The 20,420-nt window shown below is 36.2% G+C and overlaps 1 protein-coding gene across 1 annotated transcript in view; it reads left to right on the top strand.

Moving 5' to 3' along the window:
• The first annotated feature begins 136 nt into the window (after window positions 1-136).
• The window catches only part of LOC140168430 (uncharacterized), a 48,810-nt gene continuing 28,526 nt past the window's right edge, over window positions 137-20,420 (top strand). The window contains exons 1-8 of the mRNA XM_072191822.1: window positions 137-249; window positions 5,579-5,751; window positions 9,514-9,616; window positions 10,335-10,398; window positions 14,917-15,027; window positions 15,923-16,033; window positions 17,259-17,405; window positions 20,278-20,310. Of these exons, the coding sequence (XP_072047923.1) occupies window positions 5,622-5,751; window positions 9,514-9,616; window positions 10,335-10,398; window positions 14,917-15,027; window positions 15,923-16,033; window positions 17,259-17,405; window positions 20,278-20,310 (699 nt within the window). The 5' untranslated portion in view covers window positions 137-249; window positions 5,579-5,621. The remainder of the gene's footprint in view (window positions 250-5,578; window positions 5,752-9,513; window positions 9,617-10,334; window positions 10,399-14,916; window positions 15,028-15,922; window positions 16,034-17,258; window positions 17,406-20,277; window positions 20,311-20,420) is intronic.

Raw genomic sequence — 20,420 nt, 5'->3', positions numbered from 1 at the left:
TTATTCATATAAAAATAATTAATATTGCATAATAAATTTAAAAAAAAGGATAAATTACAAACAAATATCAAATTTTATTAATTAAACTAATTTAAGACTACAATATTTGTGACCAATTAGTGAATGCGCACGCGCAGATCAATTTGTATACATTCTCCAAAGCAACAGAATTCATGCATGTCGATGGACAGTCCAGATAAGCTTAAGCATATTTGTGGGGCCGGAGCAAGCATGATGCCGTGATATGAGGTATACTACTCTCGGTTGTTATTAAGTATATTTTCCTCGCAAAAAAATGGTTCAAATCTTAAAAACAACAACTGAACAAAATTCATGAATTGAAAACTTTTTTGATTTGTGAATGACAGGAGTAATTTTTTATAACGACCCCCCCACAAGCGGCTACGGGACGACAGGTAACCTTCCGCTCAGCTATTGTTGTCACGCAGTAATCCGTTGACCGCTATCCTGTGAATCGACAACTATTCTAATTGATCGATTGATCCAATAATAATAATATTAATAATAAAAATTTATTCTGATGGTGGAATTTTCTTTCTTTACTTTATTTCTGATCATTAGTTTCTGTTTGTAAGGCCAACACTTTATTTTCTTCATTCTTCCTTTCATTTTGTTTATTCTTCTCATCACGGAGAATTAATGTTTTCCTTTTCTTCAAAATATGTAGTTCTTTTCGTTTTTATTCGATTTTTCATGATTTAATTTGTCTTATTTTCTTCCCTTTTCTTTTGCTTTGATCTTTTTCTCTTTATTCATTTCTTTGTACGCATTTGCTGCATTAAAGCCCTATTTCAGTATTTGTTTTAATACTTTATCAAATATTTTTTCTTCTTTCATTTAGTAATTCTTCATATAGGCCCTATTATTTTTCTTTATTTTAATTTAGATTTTCTTTTTCTGTTCTCGTCCCCGCGCCCGGGTTCTCGTCGGCTTTCTGCCTATTTCTTCAAAAATAAATATTTCTTTTCTCCTTGTGATTGAAATTTCTCATTCCTTTTTTATTCTTGGCCTATTTTAACTTTGACCATACAGTTTTTCTTTATAAGACACAATTACTTACTTTATTATAAGTAGGCCTGTAATATTTTTACTTCTTAACCTATTATAATACTATAGGCCTATAGGGGCCTACTATTATGATATATATCAGCTTATTTTATTTTATTTTATTTTATGTAATTTTATTTTGTGTTTGTTTTATTTCAATTTTGATTTGAGATTTGTACAAGCATTAGGGCGGGCCTATATATACATAATTCTACTTTAAATGTTTATTTTCTCTTTAATTGTGAATTAATTAAATTGATTTATTATTATTTTTTTACAATTAATTATATATATATATATATATATATTTATTCATCATTTTATTTCTCTTCTTTCTTTCTTGTTTCTTTTCTTTTTTTTTTTTTTTCCCTCCAACTATTTCTTCATAGTCGGCCCAGCATCGTGACCCGACTTCCGATCGATGTCATTGAATGGATAACGGTCACAGGCACAGAGAGAGAACAATAGCTGAGTGCTTTGATTGACAAGGTTACCTGTCGTCCCGTAGCCGCTTGTCCCCCCCCACACCAACCATGGCAAAAAAATTACAACCACCCTCATGCTCATCCAATCTTGGGTTGAACATTTTTATGACTCCCCTCTTCCACCCATGGCCGCAGGCCAGGGCCCAGGCCTCCGCTTTCCGGCTCCGTTCCACAGTCGGTCACACATGTCTGTGGGGGGGGGGGAGCGTGGCTGAGCGGTTAACTATAAGCCTAGGCGTTGGACTGTGAATCCAAGGGTCGAGGGTTCAAAATCTGAGGTCCGTCTGAGCACGGCTGGCTCTTTGTGCCCTTTGAATCTTGACTTGAGCAAGGGCACTTCACTCTACTTGCTTAGACTTAGTGCTTCGGAGGCTAGGGCACTTTAAGCCGTCGCCGACGGACCCGTGTACAAGTATTTTCAATTTTTCAGCCATAGCTGCCGTCCATGTTAGCGACAAGCATAAAAATTTCAAATTGATTCAATTAAAGCCATATTGTAACAATTTGCTGAGGATCAGGACCGCTGGACACCCTCAGTATAACAATTGTACTTAATTATTAAACTATAACATACCCTGCAAAAATCAAGACTTGACTAAGACAGACTAGATCCTTTCTTCTTTTTTTTTGCCTTATGGCAATACATATGGGTGATACAGGCCCGTAGCCATCCCTATATGGATATATTATAGCAAAGAGGCAATTTAGCTCGAAAAAAACAAGAAAAAATTGCTAATCAGGTGCGTTATTTCATCACAAATATTATCAATTATCTTATTTTCCTATGTTATATCACTCCCTTCATCTCTGAACTAAGCTTTCTCGGTTATCGTTTTTTTGCACACCAAATAATTTTTTTTAACTTCTTCAAATCTGAGATGAGATGAGAGGCAAATAATGACTCTGCTGTATTTATAGCATTAAATTAAGTCATAGACCTACATAAACTGGGCGTCGGGGGATTTTTCAAATCGTCCCGCTAATCTGAGCCTAAAATTAATAGGAAAATTCGCGCGAAGCGCGAGAAAAATAACAATTTTTGTGCTAAAATGGCCATTTCAACCACATTTCCCATATTCTCCTTTTTTGTGTCAAAATTTTAGGGGGTTCGATCGAACCCCTCGAACCCCCCCTGGCTACGGGCCTGGTGATACTGATAGGTCTGACAGTGAAAAGGATAGCCTATACCTTTTTATGGTTGGTCAGTGAAAAGTGTACCTTTTGCCCGGGGGTGCCACTGTAATGGTGAAGGGGGGTATCAGGCGCGTCCGTGGACTCACAAAAAGCACCCTAAACAAGTATTGCTGAGACTGAAATTTGCACCCCTAAACAAGTATAAGTAGCGTGATTTACTACCCTAAACAAGTATAGTTGTCTTTTCTTAACCCTAATACACATGTCACTTGTATGACCCACCCTAGGACCCCGGGGGATGTGCGTCATGGTTGGGTCATTTACCAACCAATTAGTGACACAGGGTATGGTCATTTACTCAATATAAAAGTCACAACATACCCCAGGGGTGCGTCAGTGTCAGTCACTTTACCTACATGTAGGTGCGTCAATGGTTAGGTGCATCAGTGTCAGTCAAAATACCTAAATGGTGAGTCAAATTTGCGTCATGAGGACAGTCATAATCCTTAACATGTGCGTCACAATTTTGACGAGGGGCTCAGTCGTTGTCGGCAAATGTCCGTCATTGTTTAGACGCACATGTGGGTCATGGTATAGTTAAATCCGACCCACCTTTGTAAAGTGACTCACCACCCCCGGGGGTCATGGGGTGGGTCATACAAGTGACATGTGTATAACCAATTGATGCAATTATTACCCCTAAACAACACTCAGAAACAGGTAGGCCTACTTTTAACCATAAAATAAATAAGAAGCTGTTGCCTTGGTCAATTTTGGAAATGGTGAGGTGTATGGATTTTTGTTTATTTGAAGTACACAGAAGCTTATTTTTGCTTCTTTTATTAAATACTAGTAAATGCATGTTATGAAAGGCTTAATGTTGTTGAATGTAAAAGTGTCAACTTTCAAAGGCTCATAACTTGAAAACTGAGCCTCCTACGTACATATGAACTGTATCAAGAGATAGAGCTCTTTAAAATAAAGCTTTCCTGAAAAAATTGGACAGAGCTCCGCCGTTCGACAGAGAAATAAGGTTTCCAAGAGCTTGCTGTTTAATCACAATTCACTTATTCACAGAGCTTACCTAGTACTAGTAGTAGCCTCCATTAAAACAAGTGTAAGGATGCACAACTATGTTTTCTCAAAATTCCCTAAATTTGAGTTGGCAAAATCCCTAAAAAAATAAGTCCTAAATTTATTAATTTAATCAATTTGGCAACTGGCTGAATGCCGAAAAAACAAACAACCAGGTTTTGAATTTGGAGTTAATAGGACATCAGTAAAGTGGTCAAACGTGTTTTTTTGGTATTTATCAATTATTAATTTAAATGAATAGGACTGGCAACCCACTAATTTCAGAAAATCATTGATCAATACATTATTAAAACATTAAAATAGTATCAATGTCAATTAGAATACTATGATAGCAGTTGTCTATGCATGGTTAAAGAAAATATATTAATGTGCCAGTGCGTGCACCATGAAAAAGTCATGAGAAACCATCTTGTAGGCTTATTCTTTTGGACAAATAGTTAACCAAATAACTTCAGAACACAAAGCATGTGCAGCAGTTAGATAGTTAATAAAAATATATGTGCATGAAAAATCGGCAAGTTGGAAGAAAATCATTTCGGAAACAATCTTGTAGGCCTATATAGTATTTTTTTAATGTGCATGCATCATGCGAAAGTCAGGAGAAAAACAAAGTCCGAAACCATCTTGTAGGCTTATTGTTTTGCACCAATAGAGCTAAATAGTTAAATAAATACCTTCAGAAGACATAGCATTAGATGGTTAAGTAAAATATTAATGTGTATGAAAAATCAGCAAGTCGGAAGGACATTATTTCGGAAACCATCTTGTAGGCCTAGGCGTATAATTTTTAAATCTGCATGCATCATGCGAAAGTCGGGAGAATAACGCAGTAGGAAACCATCTAGCTTGTACATGTAGGCTTATTATTTTGCACCAATAGAGCTAAATAGTTAACTGAATATCTTCAGAAGACATAGTATTAGATGGTTATTAAAAATATTAATGTGATGCGCAAGTCAGGAGAAAATTATTTCGGAAACCATCTTGTTGTAGGCCTATTAAATCATTTTTTAATGTGCATGCATCAACGAAAGTCGGGAGAAAAATGATGTATATTTTTGCCAGTTTGGTATGGGATATGAGTACCTAGCATCGAAAGAATTGAGTCCAGTTGGCAAAACTACCCTAAGTACGTAAGAGCTCCAAAACATACCCTTTTACACCAATTTTACATGAATTTGATACCCTATTCGCGTTACGCACGTAACGTGCCCTAGTCTGAAAAAATACCCTTTTTACGTGAATTTACGGACACGCCTGATCCCCCCGTCACCATTCGAGGGCCCCCCCCCCCCCCGGGACCTTTTGATGGAGGTCAGTGAAAAGGGTGCCTAAATATTATTGGTCAGTGAAAAGGGTCCCTTTTTCACAAGAAGGTCAGTGATTAGGGTTGGTATTTTTACATGTTCCACTTCCAGATCAGTGTTTAGGGTGTGAAATTTGAGGACCTACTTGAGGATAACAACACATGAACGTATATGAACCCCCCCCCCCCCACCCCCGCTGTGCTTGATAAGTATAGGGGCAATTTTACAAAAAAAATATTAATTCCAGGGCTGTTATCACCACTTGACGACTTGCCTTTGATCGATATAATCGACTGACCCCAAAATCTGAAATAAATAAGGTCATGTGTTTTGGTGTGTTTTTTCCTTCATCAAATTTGAATAAGTTTGTATTCTGTTGTTAAGATTCTTGCATACCACATGCATTTTAATTGTCATCAAAATAAAGCATGCTTGAAGTTGAAATGACACTGATGTTAGATCTATTTGTTTTCTTTCTATTTTCTGTAGATAGCAAAAATCTATAAGCATCATCAGTTGACCATCATTCATCATGTCGTTGAGAACCAAAGTGAATGGTTTTACAGCATGGGTGAACATCAGACTGAAACCATACAATATGCTTCTCAACAATGTTGTCATGGATCTTCTCAAGGGAACCAATCTCAAGATCCTTTTGCAAAGTAAGTGAGATCTTCATCTTGGAGATCCAACGCGATTCGTTGAATCGATTCACGCAAAGATTCTCTGGGAAACTAATGATTTTGCATGATAGTGGAATCCAGGCAATTCATACTAGATCAGTGAAAATGGTCTCTTTTTATGGTAGATCAGTGAAAAGGGTCTCTTTTTATGGTAGATCAGTGAAAAGGGTCTCTTTTTATGGTAGATCAGTGAAAATGGTCTTTTTATGGTAGATCAGTGAAAAGGGTCTCTTTTTATGGTAGATCAGTGAAAAGGGTCTCTTTTATGGTAGATCAGTGAAAAGGGTCCTTTTTAATGTAGATCAGTGAAAATGGTCTCTTTTTATGGTAGATCAGTGAAAATGGTCTCTTTTTATGGTAGATCAGTGAAAAGGGTCCTTTTTTATGGTAGATCAGTGAAAGGGTCCTTTTATGGTAGATCAGTGAAAAAGGTCTCTTTTATGGTAGATCAGTGAAAAGGATCCTTTTTTATGGTGGATCAGTGAAAGGTCCCTTTTTATGGTAGATCAGTGAAAAGGGTCCCTTTTATGGTAGATCAGTGAAAAGGGTCCTTTTTATGGTAGATCAGTGAAAAGGGTCCTTTTTATGGTAGATCAGTGAAAGGGGTCCTTTTTATGGTAGATCAGTGAAAAGGGTCCTTTTTATGGTAGATCAGCGAAAAGGGCCCTTTTTATGGTAGATCAGTGAAAAGGGTCCTTTTTATGGTAGATCAGTGAAAAGGGTCCTTTTTATGGTAGATCAGTGAAAAGGGTCCTTTTTATGGTAGATCAGTGAAAAGGGTCCTTTTTATGGTAGATCAGTGAAAAAGGTCTCTTTTTATGGTAGATCAGTGAAAAGGTCTCTTTTTATGGTAGATCAGTGAAAAGGGTCCTTTTTATGGTAGATCAGTGAAAAGGGTCCTTTTTATGGTAGATCAGTGAAAAGGGTCCTTTTTTATGGTAGATCAGTGAAAGAGTCCCTTTTTATGGTAGATCAGTGAAAAAGGTCTCTTTTTATGGTAGATCAGTGAAAAGGGTTTTAATGTAGATCAGTGAAAAGGGTCTCTTTTTATGGTAGATTAGTGAAAAGGATCCCTTTTTATGGTAGATTAGTGAAAAGGGTCTCTTTTTATGGTAGATCAGTGAAAATGGTCCTTTTTAATGTAGATCAGTGAAAAGGGTCTCTTTTTATGGTAGATCAGTGAAAAGGGTCTCTTTTTATGGTAGATCAGTGAAAGGGTCCTTTTTATGGTAGATCAGTGAAAAGGGTCCTTTTTTATGGTAGATCAGTGAAAGGGTCCCTTTTTATGGTAGATCAGTGAAAAAGGTCTCTTTTATGGTAGATCAGTGAAAAGGATCCTTTTTTTATGGTAGATCAGTGAAAGGATCCTTTTTTATGGTAGATCAGTGAAAGGGGTCCTTTTTATGGTAGATAAGTGAAAGGGGTCTCTTTTTATGGTAGATCAGTGAAAAGGGTCCTTTTTATGGTAGATCAGTGAAAAGGATCCCTTTTTATGGTAGATCAGTGAAAAGGGTCTCTCTTTATGGTAGATCAGTGAAAAGGGTCCTTTTTATGGTAGATCAGTGAAAAGGGTCTCTTTTACGGTAGATTAGTGAAAAGGATCCTTTTATGGTAGATCAGTGAAAAGGGTCCTTTTTATGGTAGATCAGTGAAAAGGGTCTCTTTTTATGGTAGATCAGTGAAAAGGGTCCTTTTTATGGTAGATCAGTGAAAAGGGTCCTTTTTTTATTGTAGATCAGTGAAAAGGGTCCTTTTTATGGTAGAGCAGTGAAAAGGGTCCTTTTTATGGTAGATCAGTGAAAAGGATCCCTTTTTATGGTAGATCAGTGAAAGGGGTCTCTTTCTATGGTAGATCAGTGAAAAGGGTCTGGTAGATCAGTGAAAATGGTCCTTTTTATGGTAGATCAGTGAAAAGGGTCCTTTTATGGTAGATCAGTGAAAAGGGTCCTTTTATGGTAGATCAGTGAAAAGGGTCCTTTTTATGGTAGATCAGTGAAAGAGTCCCTTTTTATGGTAGATCAGTGAAAAAGGTCTCTTTTTATGGTAGATCAGTAAAAAGGGTCCTTTTTAATGTAGATCAGTGAAAAGGGTCTCTTTTTATGGTAGATTAGTGAAAAGGATCCCTTTTTATGGTAGATCAGTGAAAAGGGTCTCTTTTTATGGTAGATCAGTGAAAAGGGTCCTTTTTAATGTAGATCAGTGAAAAGGGTCTCTTTATGGTAGATCAGTGAAAAGGGTCTCTTTTTATGGTAGATCAGTGAAAGGGTCCTTTTTATGGTAGATCAGTGAAAAGGGTCCTTTTTTATGGTAGATCAGTGAAAGGGTCCCTTTTTATGGTAGATCAGTGAAAAAGGTCTCTTTTTATGGTAGATCAGTGAAAAGGATCCTTTTTTATGGTAGATCAGTGAAAGGATCCTTTTTTATGGTAGATCAGTGAAAGGGGTCCTTTTTTTATGGTAGATAAGTGAAAAAGGTCTCTTTTTATGGTAGATCAGTGAAAAGGGTCCTTTTTATGGTAGATCAGTGAAAAGGGTCCCTTTTTATGGTAGATCAGTGAAAAGGGTCTCTCTTTATGGTAGATCAGTGAAAAGGGTCCTTTTTATGGTAGATCAGTGAAAAGGGTCTCTTTTTACGGTAGATTAGTGAAAAGGATCCCTTTTTATGGTAGATCAGTGAAAAGGGTCCTTTTTATGGTAGATCAGTGAAAAGGGTCTCTTTTTATGGTAGATCAGTGAAAAGGGTCCTTTTTTATGGTAGATCAGTGAAAAGGGTCCTTTTTTATGGTCGATCAGTGAAAAGGGTCCTTTTATGGTAGAGCAGTGAAAAGGGTCCTTTTATGGTAGATCAGTGAAAAGGGTCCCTTTTTATGGTAGATCAGTGAAAGGGGTCTCTTTCTATGGTAGATCAGTGAAAAGGGTCTGGTAGATCAGTGAAAATGGTCCTTTTTATGGTAGATCAGTGAAAAGGGTCCTTTTTATGGTAGATCAGAGAAAAGGGTCCTTTTTTATGGTAGATCAATGAAAAGGGTCGTTTTTATGGTAGATCAGTGAAAGGGGTCCCTTTTTATGGTAGATCAGTGAAAAGGGTTCTTTTTATGGTAGATCAGTAAAAAGGGTCCTTTTTTATGGTAGATCAATGAAAAGGATTTTTATGGTAGATCAGTGAAAAGGGTCCTTTTTTATGGTAGATCAATGAAAAGGATTTTTATGGTAGATCAGTGAAAAGGGTCCTTTTTATGGTAGATCAGTGAAAAGGGTCCTTTTTATGGTAGATCAATGAAAAGGGTCCTTTTTATGGTAGATCAGTGAAAGGGGTCCTTTTTATGGTAGATCAGTGAAAAGGGTTCTTTTTATGGTAGATCAGTAAAAAGGGTCCTTTTATGGTAGATCAGTAAAAAGGGTCCTTTTATGGTAGATCAGTGAAAAGGGTACTTTTTATGGTAGATCAGTGAAAAGGGTCCCTTTTATGGTGTAAATGAAAAGGGTGCCCAAGAAAGAGGGGTCAGTAAAAGGTTTCCTTTATAAAGGATGGTCAGTGACTAGGGTTGCTTTTTAACATGAAGTAAGTTGGTATTTCATGTTGGAAATGTAACACATGATAGTGGGAGTGCGTTTCGCAACTGCACAAGGAAAGTTCACTATGCATGCACTTTTTCTCTCCTTCCCGCAGGTGGAATTCACAGATAACAGATTACATAATTATTATGCATTACACATGTCCATAATTGTATCTGCATTTCAGGTATGACTGGCATTGACAACAAAAAACTACAAAGTTTTGATGGTTTGACTCAAGTACAGAAAACCACCAGAGTGGAATGGATTGTAAAAGAACTTAAAGAAAGGTGAGTTTTACTAAGGTATTCAACAAAAATTTACAATCAATTATTAAAATGCAAATGTAGGTTCAATTATTAGGAAGGTAATATGTGACATGATCAAGAAGAATGAGTCGGATGTTGCTAATAGTAATATTGTTTTTGCGATATTGGCAAAAACAGTGTTCAAATTCTTTGTTTTATTTTGTTTTCAGCCATTGATAAATTGCTCATAACTCTGTAACCAGACGTCCGATTTTGATGGGGTTTGCATCAAAATGTAGCATTCATAAACTGCCAGAAAATGATGTAAAAAACTTCTAATTGAAAATTGCCGACATGTGACTCATTCCCCTTGATCATGACACATATGCACATTTTGAATGTGAAATAAATTTAGAGCTTTCAAAATGCACGAAATTAAAAAAAAATGAAAATTGAAAAACTATTGTGTGTATAAGTGACAATTTCAAGTTAGTAAAATTATAAAGAAAGAAAAAATGGTGAAAAATAAATTTATATGCAAATTGGGCTATTCCAGTTGAAATCTATATACCCTTATGGAAGACATCCTTAACCTCTCACACAGGGAGTGTAGATTTCAAATGGAATCACCAATTCTGATAACACCATTTCAAATTCACACATAGTGTGTTCATGTCTTCCATAGCTGGGCCATGGCTTTCAACTGGAATAGCCATTGCTGATGTGCATTTATATGTATGTTATTAATTTGATTTTGCAGTGATGTGATCCCAGAAGATGTATTTGTTGATTGCCGTTTGTTTGCTATGAGACATGCTGACCATGTAAGTAGAATCTTAGATATGCCAACCATCATCCCAACAAGCATGGGAAATTGAACTATCCAAATGGTATGGTGTTGTCCTATACTTAGCACAGGGAAAATGAAAGATAAAAATTGTATTTAGTTTTTTCAAATTTAAAAGAAGAAAATGTGACAGAGACAGAATTAAAGAGTGATAGTTATGAATGAGGAGTATCCTTCATTAAGGGGTCATGCCATAGCTGTGTTGGTGGTCCTAGACAACAGCTAAGTCAATATCGGAATAACTGCACCCAGGATATTCCTTGGTTCCAAAGTAAAATCTTTAGATTTTTCACAATACCTCAAAACTGTCATTAACCTCTAATTTAAGTATAAGGTCATTTTCACAGTAAAGGGTGTAACTTTTGATTTTTTGGGTCAAAATTTCAAACCACTTAAATATGTTTCTGTTTACTGTAATCATGCATAGAAGCAACTCAAATTCCAGTAAAATAATGTTTCAAGGCTTAAACCTTTTGATTTCTGATAAAAAATTCGACATTTCCATAACATTTTGGTTAAAATCTAAGAAAAATGTATTTTACATAAGCTCAGAAAATTATGACATGAAAGCTGGAATACATGTGAAATCCCATTCCAAAGTAAGTCAACAGATATAAGTTAAATTTTATACCATGTTTTGCTATGTTTGTAATTGCAATTTTGAAAATTTTTAACATCAAGGGTCATTTGCAATGGAAATTTCCCAATCTTAAACATATTTTTTAAGTTTTAATTGGGTTTCTAAAATAATTTGAATGTCTAACTTCATGTACAAATACTACTTGATGAAAGGAACCTCCCAGCCAAGTTTCACAGAAATTGGAGTTATTTTTAGAATTGGCAATTCAAGCGATTTGTGTTTCGGAGGCTTCAGTTAACAACACAGGTGATCATAAAAGTAAAATATTTGGCTAACTACTACAAGTTGACATGAAAAATAGGTAAAAAATATCACAATTACCAATTTTCATGCTTTGCTTCTAAGTATTGAATTTCAGTTGTGACAAAAATTAAATTATCACAGCAAGTCATTTTTTTTGTTTCGAGGCTTCATGTTAACAATGGTTAAACATTGCAGAAGTATTTTTTGAAAACAACACTGTTGGGATCATCTAAGCTGTTATTTTCTTGTGTGTATTGAATCAATGATTCTATGTGGCAGATATTGTAGATTTATAGCATGTTAACTTTTTCACCCATTTGTATGGTGTTTTTTGCATGTGAAGCCTCCGAAACAGGCTTTTTGGGTATCAGTATATTTTTCAAACATTAACCATAACATCAACATTTTTTTTAATTTATGACATTCTGCACATATCAAGTAACAATTACAATGCAGATATCAGTATGAAACACACCAATTTAGATATGCACAGATGATAATTAGTCTTATTGTTGTTTCGGAGGCTTCATTTGTTTCGGAGGCTTCAATTGTTAACGGAAAGTTTGTATTGGGTCCCATTTTCAAACGGTGATATATATCTCCACAATTTAAAAAGAAGTGATTTGAAGATCTACTTTGCTACATTTTGATAAATAGATTGGATGAGCTCTTTTATTTATATTTGCCCAAGCTTGGTGAACAGTTTGTTTCGGAAGCTTCAAAAAAGTTAACGGAAAAACGGCTCTTTGAAGTCAAGATTTTATAAAAATTTTGAAAGCTTGCAAATCGACTAATTTTTGTTACCCATTTCAAGTTAAGATATCAACTGTTATGAATCAAGAAGAAGTGAAGAAATAACCAAGAATTACGAACCAAAGCTATACCCACAAAGTTTGTTAACAATTGTTAACGGAAAATGAAGCCTCCAAACGACAAATCTCAAGTCCGGTTCTCAAAAATACAGGGCTGTTCACAATGAAATCTAATGTGGCAGTGTTTACTGAACATATGACCGTACTTTCAGGATAAGAAAAATTATCCATGAACTAACTGAAGAAAACACAGGGTTTTACAAAAATGTTACTGTTTTTATAGTTCTTCAAAATGGCAATATTAGGTACATTTAAGCCTGCTAAAACTGAATGCAGTAACTCCTGAAGATGATTATGCTACCCAAGGTAGCTGCTAACTAGATGACTTATGTGGCCAAAAATTATGGAATTCTGTGGCTTTATTAGAAAACTACGGATCAAAATGTTAAAAATCCAAAGTTACACCCTTTACCGTGAAAATGACCATAAAGTACAATGTAAATTATCAGGTATATTTTCAAAATAAATATATTGATGTTTGTTATTTCATTTTTGACCGGTGATAACACAAGAATTACTTCTGAGCTGTGAGTACTATATATTATATCCTTCATTAATATATTCTCTTTCATTAATTGGTTAAATGAGTATCATGTGACCAAAAATAGTTTTGCTATTTTGCTATTTTGCAAAGCAGTCAAAAAGCCGACTATTTCCCTGGGATATATTTTTTGCTATACTCCCTCTGAGCGCGTATGACCTCATAGCCGCGTCGCAGTTCATAGTGGTCGGTGCAACTCGCCACATACGCTGGATATCGCTACCGGTTCAGGGATATTAATGTGTAGCAAGTCATGTTGTCTTGCGAAGCACACAAGCAGCAGCACGGAAGTGTAGCTAAAATACGGCAGTTTCATGACATAGTCTGAGTTACATCAGGAACAATATCTTAATATTGACGGCGAAATAACAGAGAACATGGTTACTTGTTTCACTGCGGTATTGTAGAGGTTACAACATTACAACGGTAAGCTTTATAGCCACTCAATTGTGTGTGTGCTTTGTGCATGTAGGCCTACATGTATCAATCAAAACAAAGCACGGCAAGCCTAGCCTAGCCTTGACTATGCTAGGGCTTAGCCTACATTTATGCCTAGGCCTATGTCTATGATAAAGGCCTTAATATTTTAACCAATTAATGAACAAAGAATATTATTAATGAAGGATATAAAACAAATATTTACTGCTCTAAATTCAGGATCTGGTGGAATCTATTGGTCCCCGAGGTGAACTGGAGACTGTGAGCCTACTATTTCCCTCGACCTGGCAGGTCGAGGGAAATAGTAGGCTCACAGTCTCCAGTTCACCTCGGGGACCAATAGATTCCACCAGATCCCGAATTTAGAGCAGTAAATATTTGTATATTATTCATTTGGTACTTCAAATAAGGCTAACTGTATGATTTCAATGTTTCTTGTCCATCACTAGGTTTCAATCATATCTACTAAGAATTCTACAATAATGTATGATATATGTGACACGATCAAGGGAAATGAGTCGGATGTCGCTAATATTGATTTTGAGATATTGGCAAAGAAAGTTTTATATTGTTTTCAGCGATTGATAAATTGGCGTAACTTCAGAAAGAAAAGTCGTATCAACATGGGGTTTTCAGCCCTTTGTAGAAACATGTGTAAAACTCATTTCGACCAGGGCCGTCATGTGACTCATTCCCCTTGATCATGTCACATATTAGCTTTTGGACAGGTGAAGATAGCTTTACTGATTATCAAATGTGACATGCTTTCATAAAACCAAAGGCAGCAATTGTGTGCTACAAACAAAATATACACTATGTAGTTGGCATGTATTTAAAAATAATGCTATAGGTTCTGTGAACTCAAAACAAGATCAGACTAATAAATCAATGGTCTGGTTTGTGTTTTCAGGGTCAAATTTTGGACACGCTCTTAATTGTGGTGAAAATGATGGGCACATAAATCCTAGCTAGGATCCTGCAAGCATGCTTGGGATTTCAGCAATAGTGGTTGTTGATGATAATGAGTCAGTTTTCATAAGATCAGATGGTGTCACATATATGCATATATATATATATTTGTTACTCCACATTTCTGCACTTTTATTTATTTTTAGCCTGATATCACACACTTCAGGCCACTTACAAATCACTCTGCAAATGTGGTCATCCACCATGAATAGGCTGTAATGTCAGAAGAGCTTGTTTTGAATTATGGCCCATTAAACCTCTCAAAAAACAAGAATTTCTCAACTATTTTACTGATTGTTTACTACCTGGCATACAATGGTATGTAATATATCATTGTCAATCTTATTTTGAGAAGAATTTTCGTGTCCAATATCTCAAAAAGTGAAATGGCCAACAGCCTCTTTGAGGTGAATGGTTGCATATTGTAGTGTGCCTAGAATAGATTGCAAAATGTGCATAATTTGAGTTAAAACACCCTGTTTCTGTAAGAATAATGCTTCTAGCTAGTTGCCTAGTTTTAAATGTTGTAATTTTCTTTGCATCATTATATTTTAATGATGGAGCAGGCAACATCAGTTCGCATTAACATCCAGTAATTAAATGCCAAAATTTTGTGAACCAGTGAACTATGGCTAACAGGACCCGTGTCAAGTATGCATTTACCCAAGTATGCATTTACCTACTCCTACTCACTAGCTACAGTACCTCAAAATCTACCCAAATTTTGTGATGGTGTTTGATAACATTTTTTAGCTTGATTTTATTTTGAGCCGTGTGTGATTGTTTTTACAGCTATTTGATTTGCTGTGGCGACTTGTGGCCCATGACATCCGGTTTACATGGCAACGAATGGAGTATCTTATGCATACAGATGACGAGATACTTAGTCAAGTCCCATTTGAAGTAAGTATAACAGTCCCCATAGACTCCGAAAAATATACACATTTGTAAACATTTGCAAACATGGAAATTCTTGATCATGGAAATTCAGGAAAATTCAAAAGTTATGGAATTTTTTTTTTATGTAGAGTATTACACCCTGCCCAATTTTGTGCCCATTTTGCATTTTTCTCAAAATTATAGCGCATTGGGGACAAGTAAGATATGTATATTATAGGGGCAAGGACTACAACTACTGCACTGGAAATTTTATTTCAGCACAGACAACAGTTGTGGAGTTACAGTCAAAAATGAGGAAAAACGAATCTTTGATCAATAAATCAATAACTATTTGCTTTGAGTTGCTGAATTTTCAGTACAGTAGTTGTAGTCCTTGCCCCTATAATATACATATCTTACTTGTCACCAATGTACTATAATTTTTGAGAAAAATGCAAAAATAGGCACAAAATTGGCCAGGGGTGTAGTACCCCCTAAAGAGAACGTGAGAATAGAAACTTTGTAAAAGTGAGAGATTGTGTAATACACACTGTTATACATATGGATGGGAAGCAAGATTGGATGGTTGCACTTGCATACCAATGGCAGACAAGTATGTAATCACATTTATTAGTCTAGAATATGGAAAAGACTGAAAATTGGAAGTCAGTGGGAGCTCTGTATAATGTAGCAGCTGACAGACACAAATGATGATATTTCAATCCAGGGGGTTAGTGTTGGAAACTGACATTTTGGGCAACATTGAGTTACTAATGGATTATGAAAATATAGGGAAATACAGACATTTAAAGCTATTTTATCAGTCTTAAAAGCAATTAATTAAATTTTAATTAAACAGTTGTAAAACAATATTGTAAAACTGCATTTATCTCTTTATCTTGTTTAAATGCTTGTACAGTGGACTCCACAAGCTCCTCCCGAGAAGAAGAAAAGGAGAAAAGTCAAATATACCAAGTCTTTGCTGGCTGGATTTGGAGGAGCATCAATGGTGGCAGAAGCAGCCTCGCCTGTAGGTATTCACGCTTATGCTCTCCCCATTGTATAGTTAAAGGAACCATATATATACTGTGCTTCAAAGAGGATAGCAAGCCAATTACATTGTCAGCTGCCAACATAGCTAAATTAGAAGCAATGTGTTCATCAGCATGACTTATGTAGTGTTAAATCGCAAAAGTGTACGGAAGTTACCGAAAAGGTGATTTGGGAACATTTCGCATTGGTAAAAGAATCAACTGTTTATTGCTAATGGTGAATCTGAAAAACAAGCCACTTGCCAAATATGGTAATAACTTGCTACAGATATTTCTGTGAAAATATAAATCTGTTAATGACATCCTACCAGCTAGAATGATGAAATTGCATTCATGGGTCATATTATTGTTTATTTGTAATCACACAGTATGGATCCAGTCATAAGGTATATCTCTATCGTCATAATTATGGAGGCTGATGTCTTTTAAAAGAAAGATATATACCTGACAGACATTTACCTGTATTCACAGGTATTTACCTGTCTTTTTGGGCAGGATATAAAAAGCCTAGAAAATGCCCACCTTAAACATTTCCATTTAGTTTGTATTGGGTCATTTTACCCGCAATATTTTCAACATGAAGTGCCTCTGGACCTAGTAAAAGTAAAATGCTTACTATGACCAGAATGCTAGGGCTATACTGAAATATTTAGGGATTCAATCATGTTTCACCGTTGTTCATCACCGATTAATAACGATGCGTCTGCGTCGTCTGCGTGGTTTACTTCGCGAGGGCAGTTTTAGCTGCCCGAGCGAAGTAAACCACGCAGACACGCCGGACGCGAGTTGTTAATTGGTGATGAACAATGGTGAAACATGATTGAATCCCTTTCAACAACGAAAAGAAGCTAACGGTCGTATAATTTACGATAATATTTCACGAAGAATGTCAGTTAATCATTGCCACTCAGCCTTACAAAAACTTCAATGATTTCTCTGTTGATATCAGCAATAAAACTACAGAATAAACGGCAATGTTTAGCTGCTACCTGAAAAATACTGAATTCAACTTGTAAGCTTGCATACGCACAAAGGTTCCAGGCATGACGAATTTTACGCGCTCTCGCGTAACACGTAGTCTCGCTCACGTTCGCGTATACACTCCAGTAAAAGTGTGGATTCATCATGGATTAACAACGGTTGGCTCCTGTACAAAGGTATAGGAAGAGTTGTTGAAATTGAAATATATATTTCTGTTATTAGGAACCATCACCATCACCTGAGCCAAAGATATCATATGTCAAATATCCTGGGGAAGATTTTGTTAGGAAATTCAAACGACACTACAAAAGTATACGCACTCCTGATCCAGATGACTGCATCCTAGAGATGGTGAATACACAGCTAGTGGTAAGTATCACTCATACACAAATCTACACAGCTCATTTGTTCATTGCCATTCAACAATACTTTTAAATAAAATTACAATCAAGCGTTGAATTTGTTTTTTTACCATCTCAACAACGCTTATGCCACACAATACATTGCAACTGTAATGTCCATAATCTTTTTGTGGTAATTTTTGAATTTGCCGCTTTAGGTTGGAGGTGATGTTTTGATTGATGCAATGCATGATGGGGCGTTTCGCTCTCAACATAGAAACTTGTATGTAAAGATGGTCAAAAATGTCTTCACTCTTTTACCTTTCCAAAAAGGTCCTGTAAGCTTAAACCAATCAAGACGTTGCCTATAGTTCAAGATCTCGAGAGACAAAGGAATGTAGAAGTATGGTATTGCATTAAAGTGTAAGATTGTTTACTGTAAATATGTCTACAAGTGTGATTTTACCGGTCCTACCAAGTCTCGTAGCTACCATAATGAACCAGATAAAAAATCTTGTTGAGGTATCTGTTTTTATTGGACAGGATCTGAGTAATAAGCCTTTTAACCGAGCAAGTCGAGAGCCAAAAGAAAAGAACACTATGTAGTTTCTCAGGAACTCTACAGCAACCATGTATCGTGCACCTTCAGGAAAGACTCTGCTTCTCCACACAACTTGCGTGTATTTGTCCTCTTTATAGACTGGTCAATTTAGTACCAATAACTGGAAATAAGAATACACTCTACAGGCTGAGTCAAAAAGAAGTAAACTCATGTTTGAGGGGCTGTAACTCGAGATCTGCAAGGAATCTGCTAAAAATAAAAATACCACTGGAAAGAGCAAATTCTACATGTCTAAATAAAGAAAAGAATTGTTGCAATCACAGCAAACTAAAGTTATACTCATTTGAATACAACCCCCCATTTTTGTAGCTGCACACGGCTCATTGATTTTCATCCATTTCAATTTCGACGAATCAGCAAAGTGGTAACAGGATTTATTGTTGAAAAGACAACTTTTGCTTTTAATTAATATTCAACAAAGTCCATGGCGGTACTATAGTTAGTAGGGATACCAATTATTCAAGTCTTTACGAACGATCCGGCAGAAGCTTGATTGGGGAATGTTGGGTAAAGGATTGAGCTGATCTTTGGTCTTGCTGTAACGCATATGTCTAACTCTAGCAATGTTCACTTGTGATCTAGCAGTTTGTGGTCTGCCTAAAGCTTCCGGTTGTCTGTTTCTTAGTGTCCCATGCACATTGAGCTTGTTCACATTCTTATATACTGCTCCCTTACATGAAACCCGCTTATCTGTAGGAAATTGGAGACGAAAAAGATGCTGAACTTCAGTGGGACTCTTAGTTTTGTGCGCTCCCGTGCGGTAAATTGTGGTGCCATGTTGTCATTTGGCCCGTTTTATCATAATGTAGTGCAATGAGGTAAAATTCATATGAATAGAGCCCTTTAACATGTAGGAATTATTGATCGAAACCACACCTGCCAGGCTGCCACATTTTACATTTGAATATCGCGCCTTACCAATCAATATAATAGGTAGGCCCCTACTTGGGAAGTGAAACCGTGTGCAGCTACAAAAATGGGTGGTTGTATTCAAATGAGTATAACTAGAATTTGCTTTTTCCAGTGGTATTTTCATTTTTAGCAGATTCCTTACAGATCTCGAGTTACAGCCCCTCAAACATGAGCTTACTTCTTTTTTGACTCAGCCTGTATGTAATATTTGGTGGTTGTGATGAAGTAAGTTAAATATTCTTGAAAGTTTATAAAATGTCTGATTATATTTTGACCATTAGACATTATTCTGCTAGATTGAGATAGGAATGCTGATGTATATATATGAAATTAGTTTTACATGTTCAAGCAATTGATCTGTAAAGAGAATGTTAGAATACACTACTTGCAGAAATTCAGTCATGTATGATGATTTGAAGCCAAAGTGATAATGGAATAAAAGTTGTCAAAGTCCCCAACAGTTTTTGCACATACAACAAGTAGGATGTTCTTTGCCTTCCAGGTCTTCCTTTACCATGTAATGAGGTGCAGAGAGCATATCTTTTGTATAGTTCATCTTCCTGCATCCTCAGGATATGTCCCAGGAATTGTAGTTGTTGTGATTTGACAGAGTTGATAAGAGGCACAGTGTTGGTGATGGTATAGATCCTTTCATTGCTAACATGGTCAGTGCGTTTGATGTGCAGCATTATCCTGTAACATAATCTACCAAGAGCATTGATCTTATTTACCATGTCAGTAGCCATGGAGCAATACTGTAACACAAGTGGTTGTTGGACTTCACAGATGCTCCAGCTTCCAAAATGCATACCATGCAAGTGCCTTCTGTCGGGAGAGGTCAATCTGGTGCTAGAGCCCATCATGGAACCAAGATACTTGCAGAAATTATGACAGTATTATCCATTATACAGAGTATAGGCATCAACAATCCAGACCCTAATGTCATGAAATATATACAAGACGACATGATAACCAAAGGTTTTTTGTTTATAAGCTCTCTGAATGGGCTATTCCAGTTGAAATCCACACTACCCCTGTGGAAGATATTGGAAATATCTTCCACAGAGGGAGTATGTTTTTCAAATGCAATTAGTCAGAGTTAATCAGAGTTTGAAACCCACACTCCCCTTGTATTATGGCTTTACCTATACCTTCCACAGCTGGAGTGAGTATTTCAGATAGAAGTTACCCAATTGTATATTCTATTTGAAACTCATACGCCCTTTGTAGAACACTTAAGCTAAATCTTCCACAGGGGTAGAGTGGATTTTAAATGGAATAGCCCAATACAAATCGGGTTAAATTTGTGGATTCAGTTCATATACATGTTACATGGTGATCTATTTGATTTTGCCTTTGTACACAGACAACCAGAGAAGGTGCCAAATTAAATGTTGAGGTAAGCACTTCATATGATATCCAATAGTGAAAGTCATTTGACGGAAATCGTAGATTATGGCTTGAATAGAACTATAGGTTGTAAAAAAAGTATATTGGCAATTTATGTGA

The sequence above is a fragment of the Amphiura filiformis genome, chromosome 13 (assembly GCF_039555335.1).
Source record: "Amphiura filiformis chromosome 13, Afil_fr2py, whole genome shotgun sequence".
In the NCBI taxonomy this organism is placed as follows: Eukaryota; Metazoa; Echinodermata; class Ophiuroidea; order Amphilepidida; family Amphiuridae; genus Amphiura; species Amphiura filiformis.
This window is presented reverse-complemented; position numbering and strand designations above follow the sequence as displayed.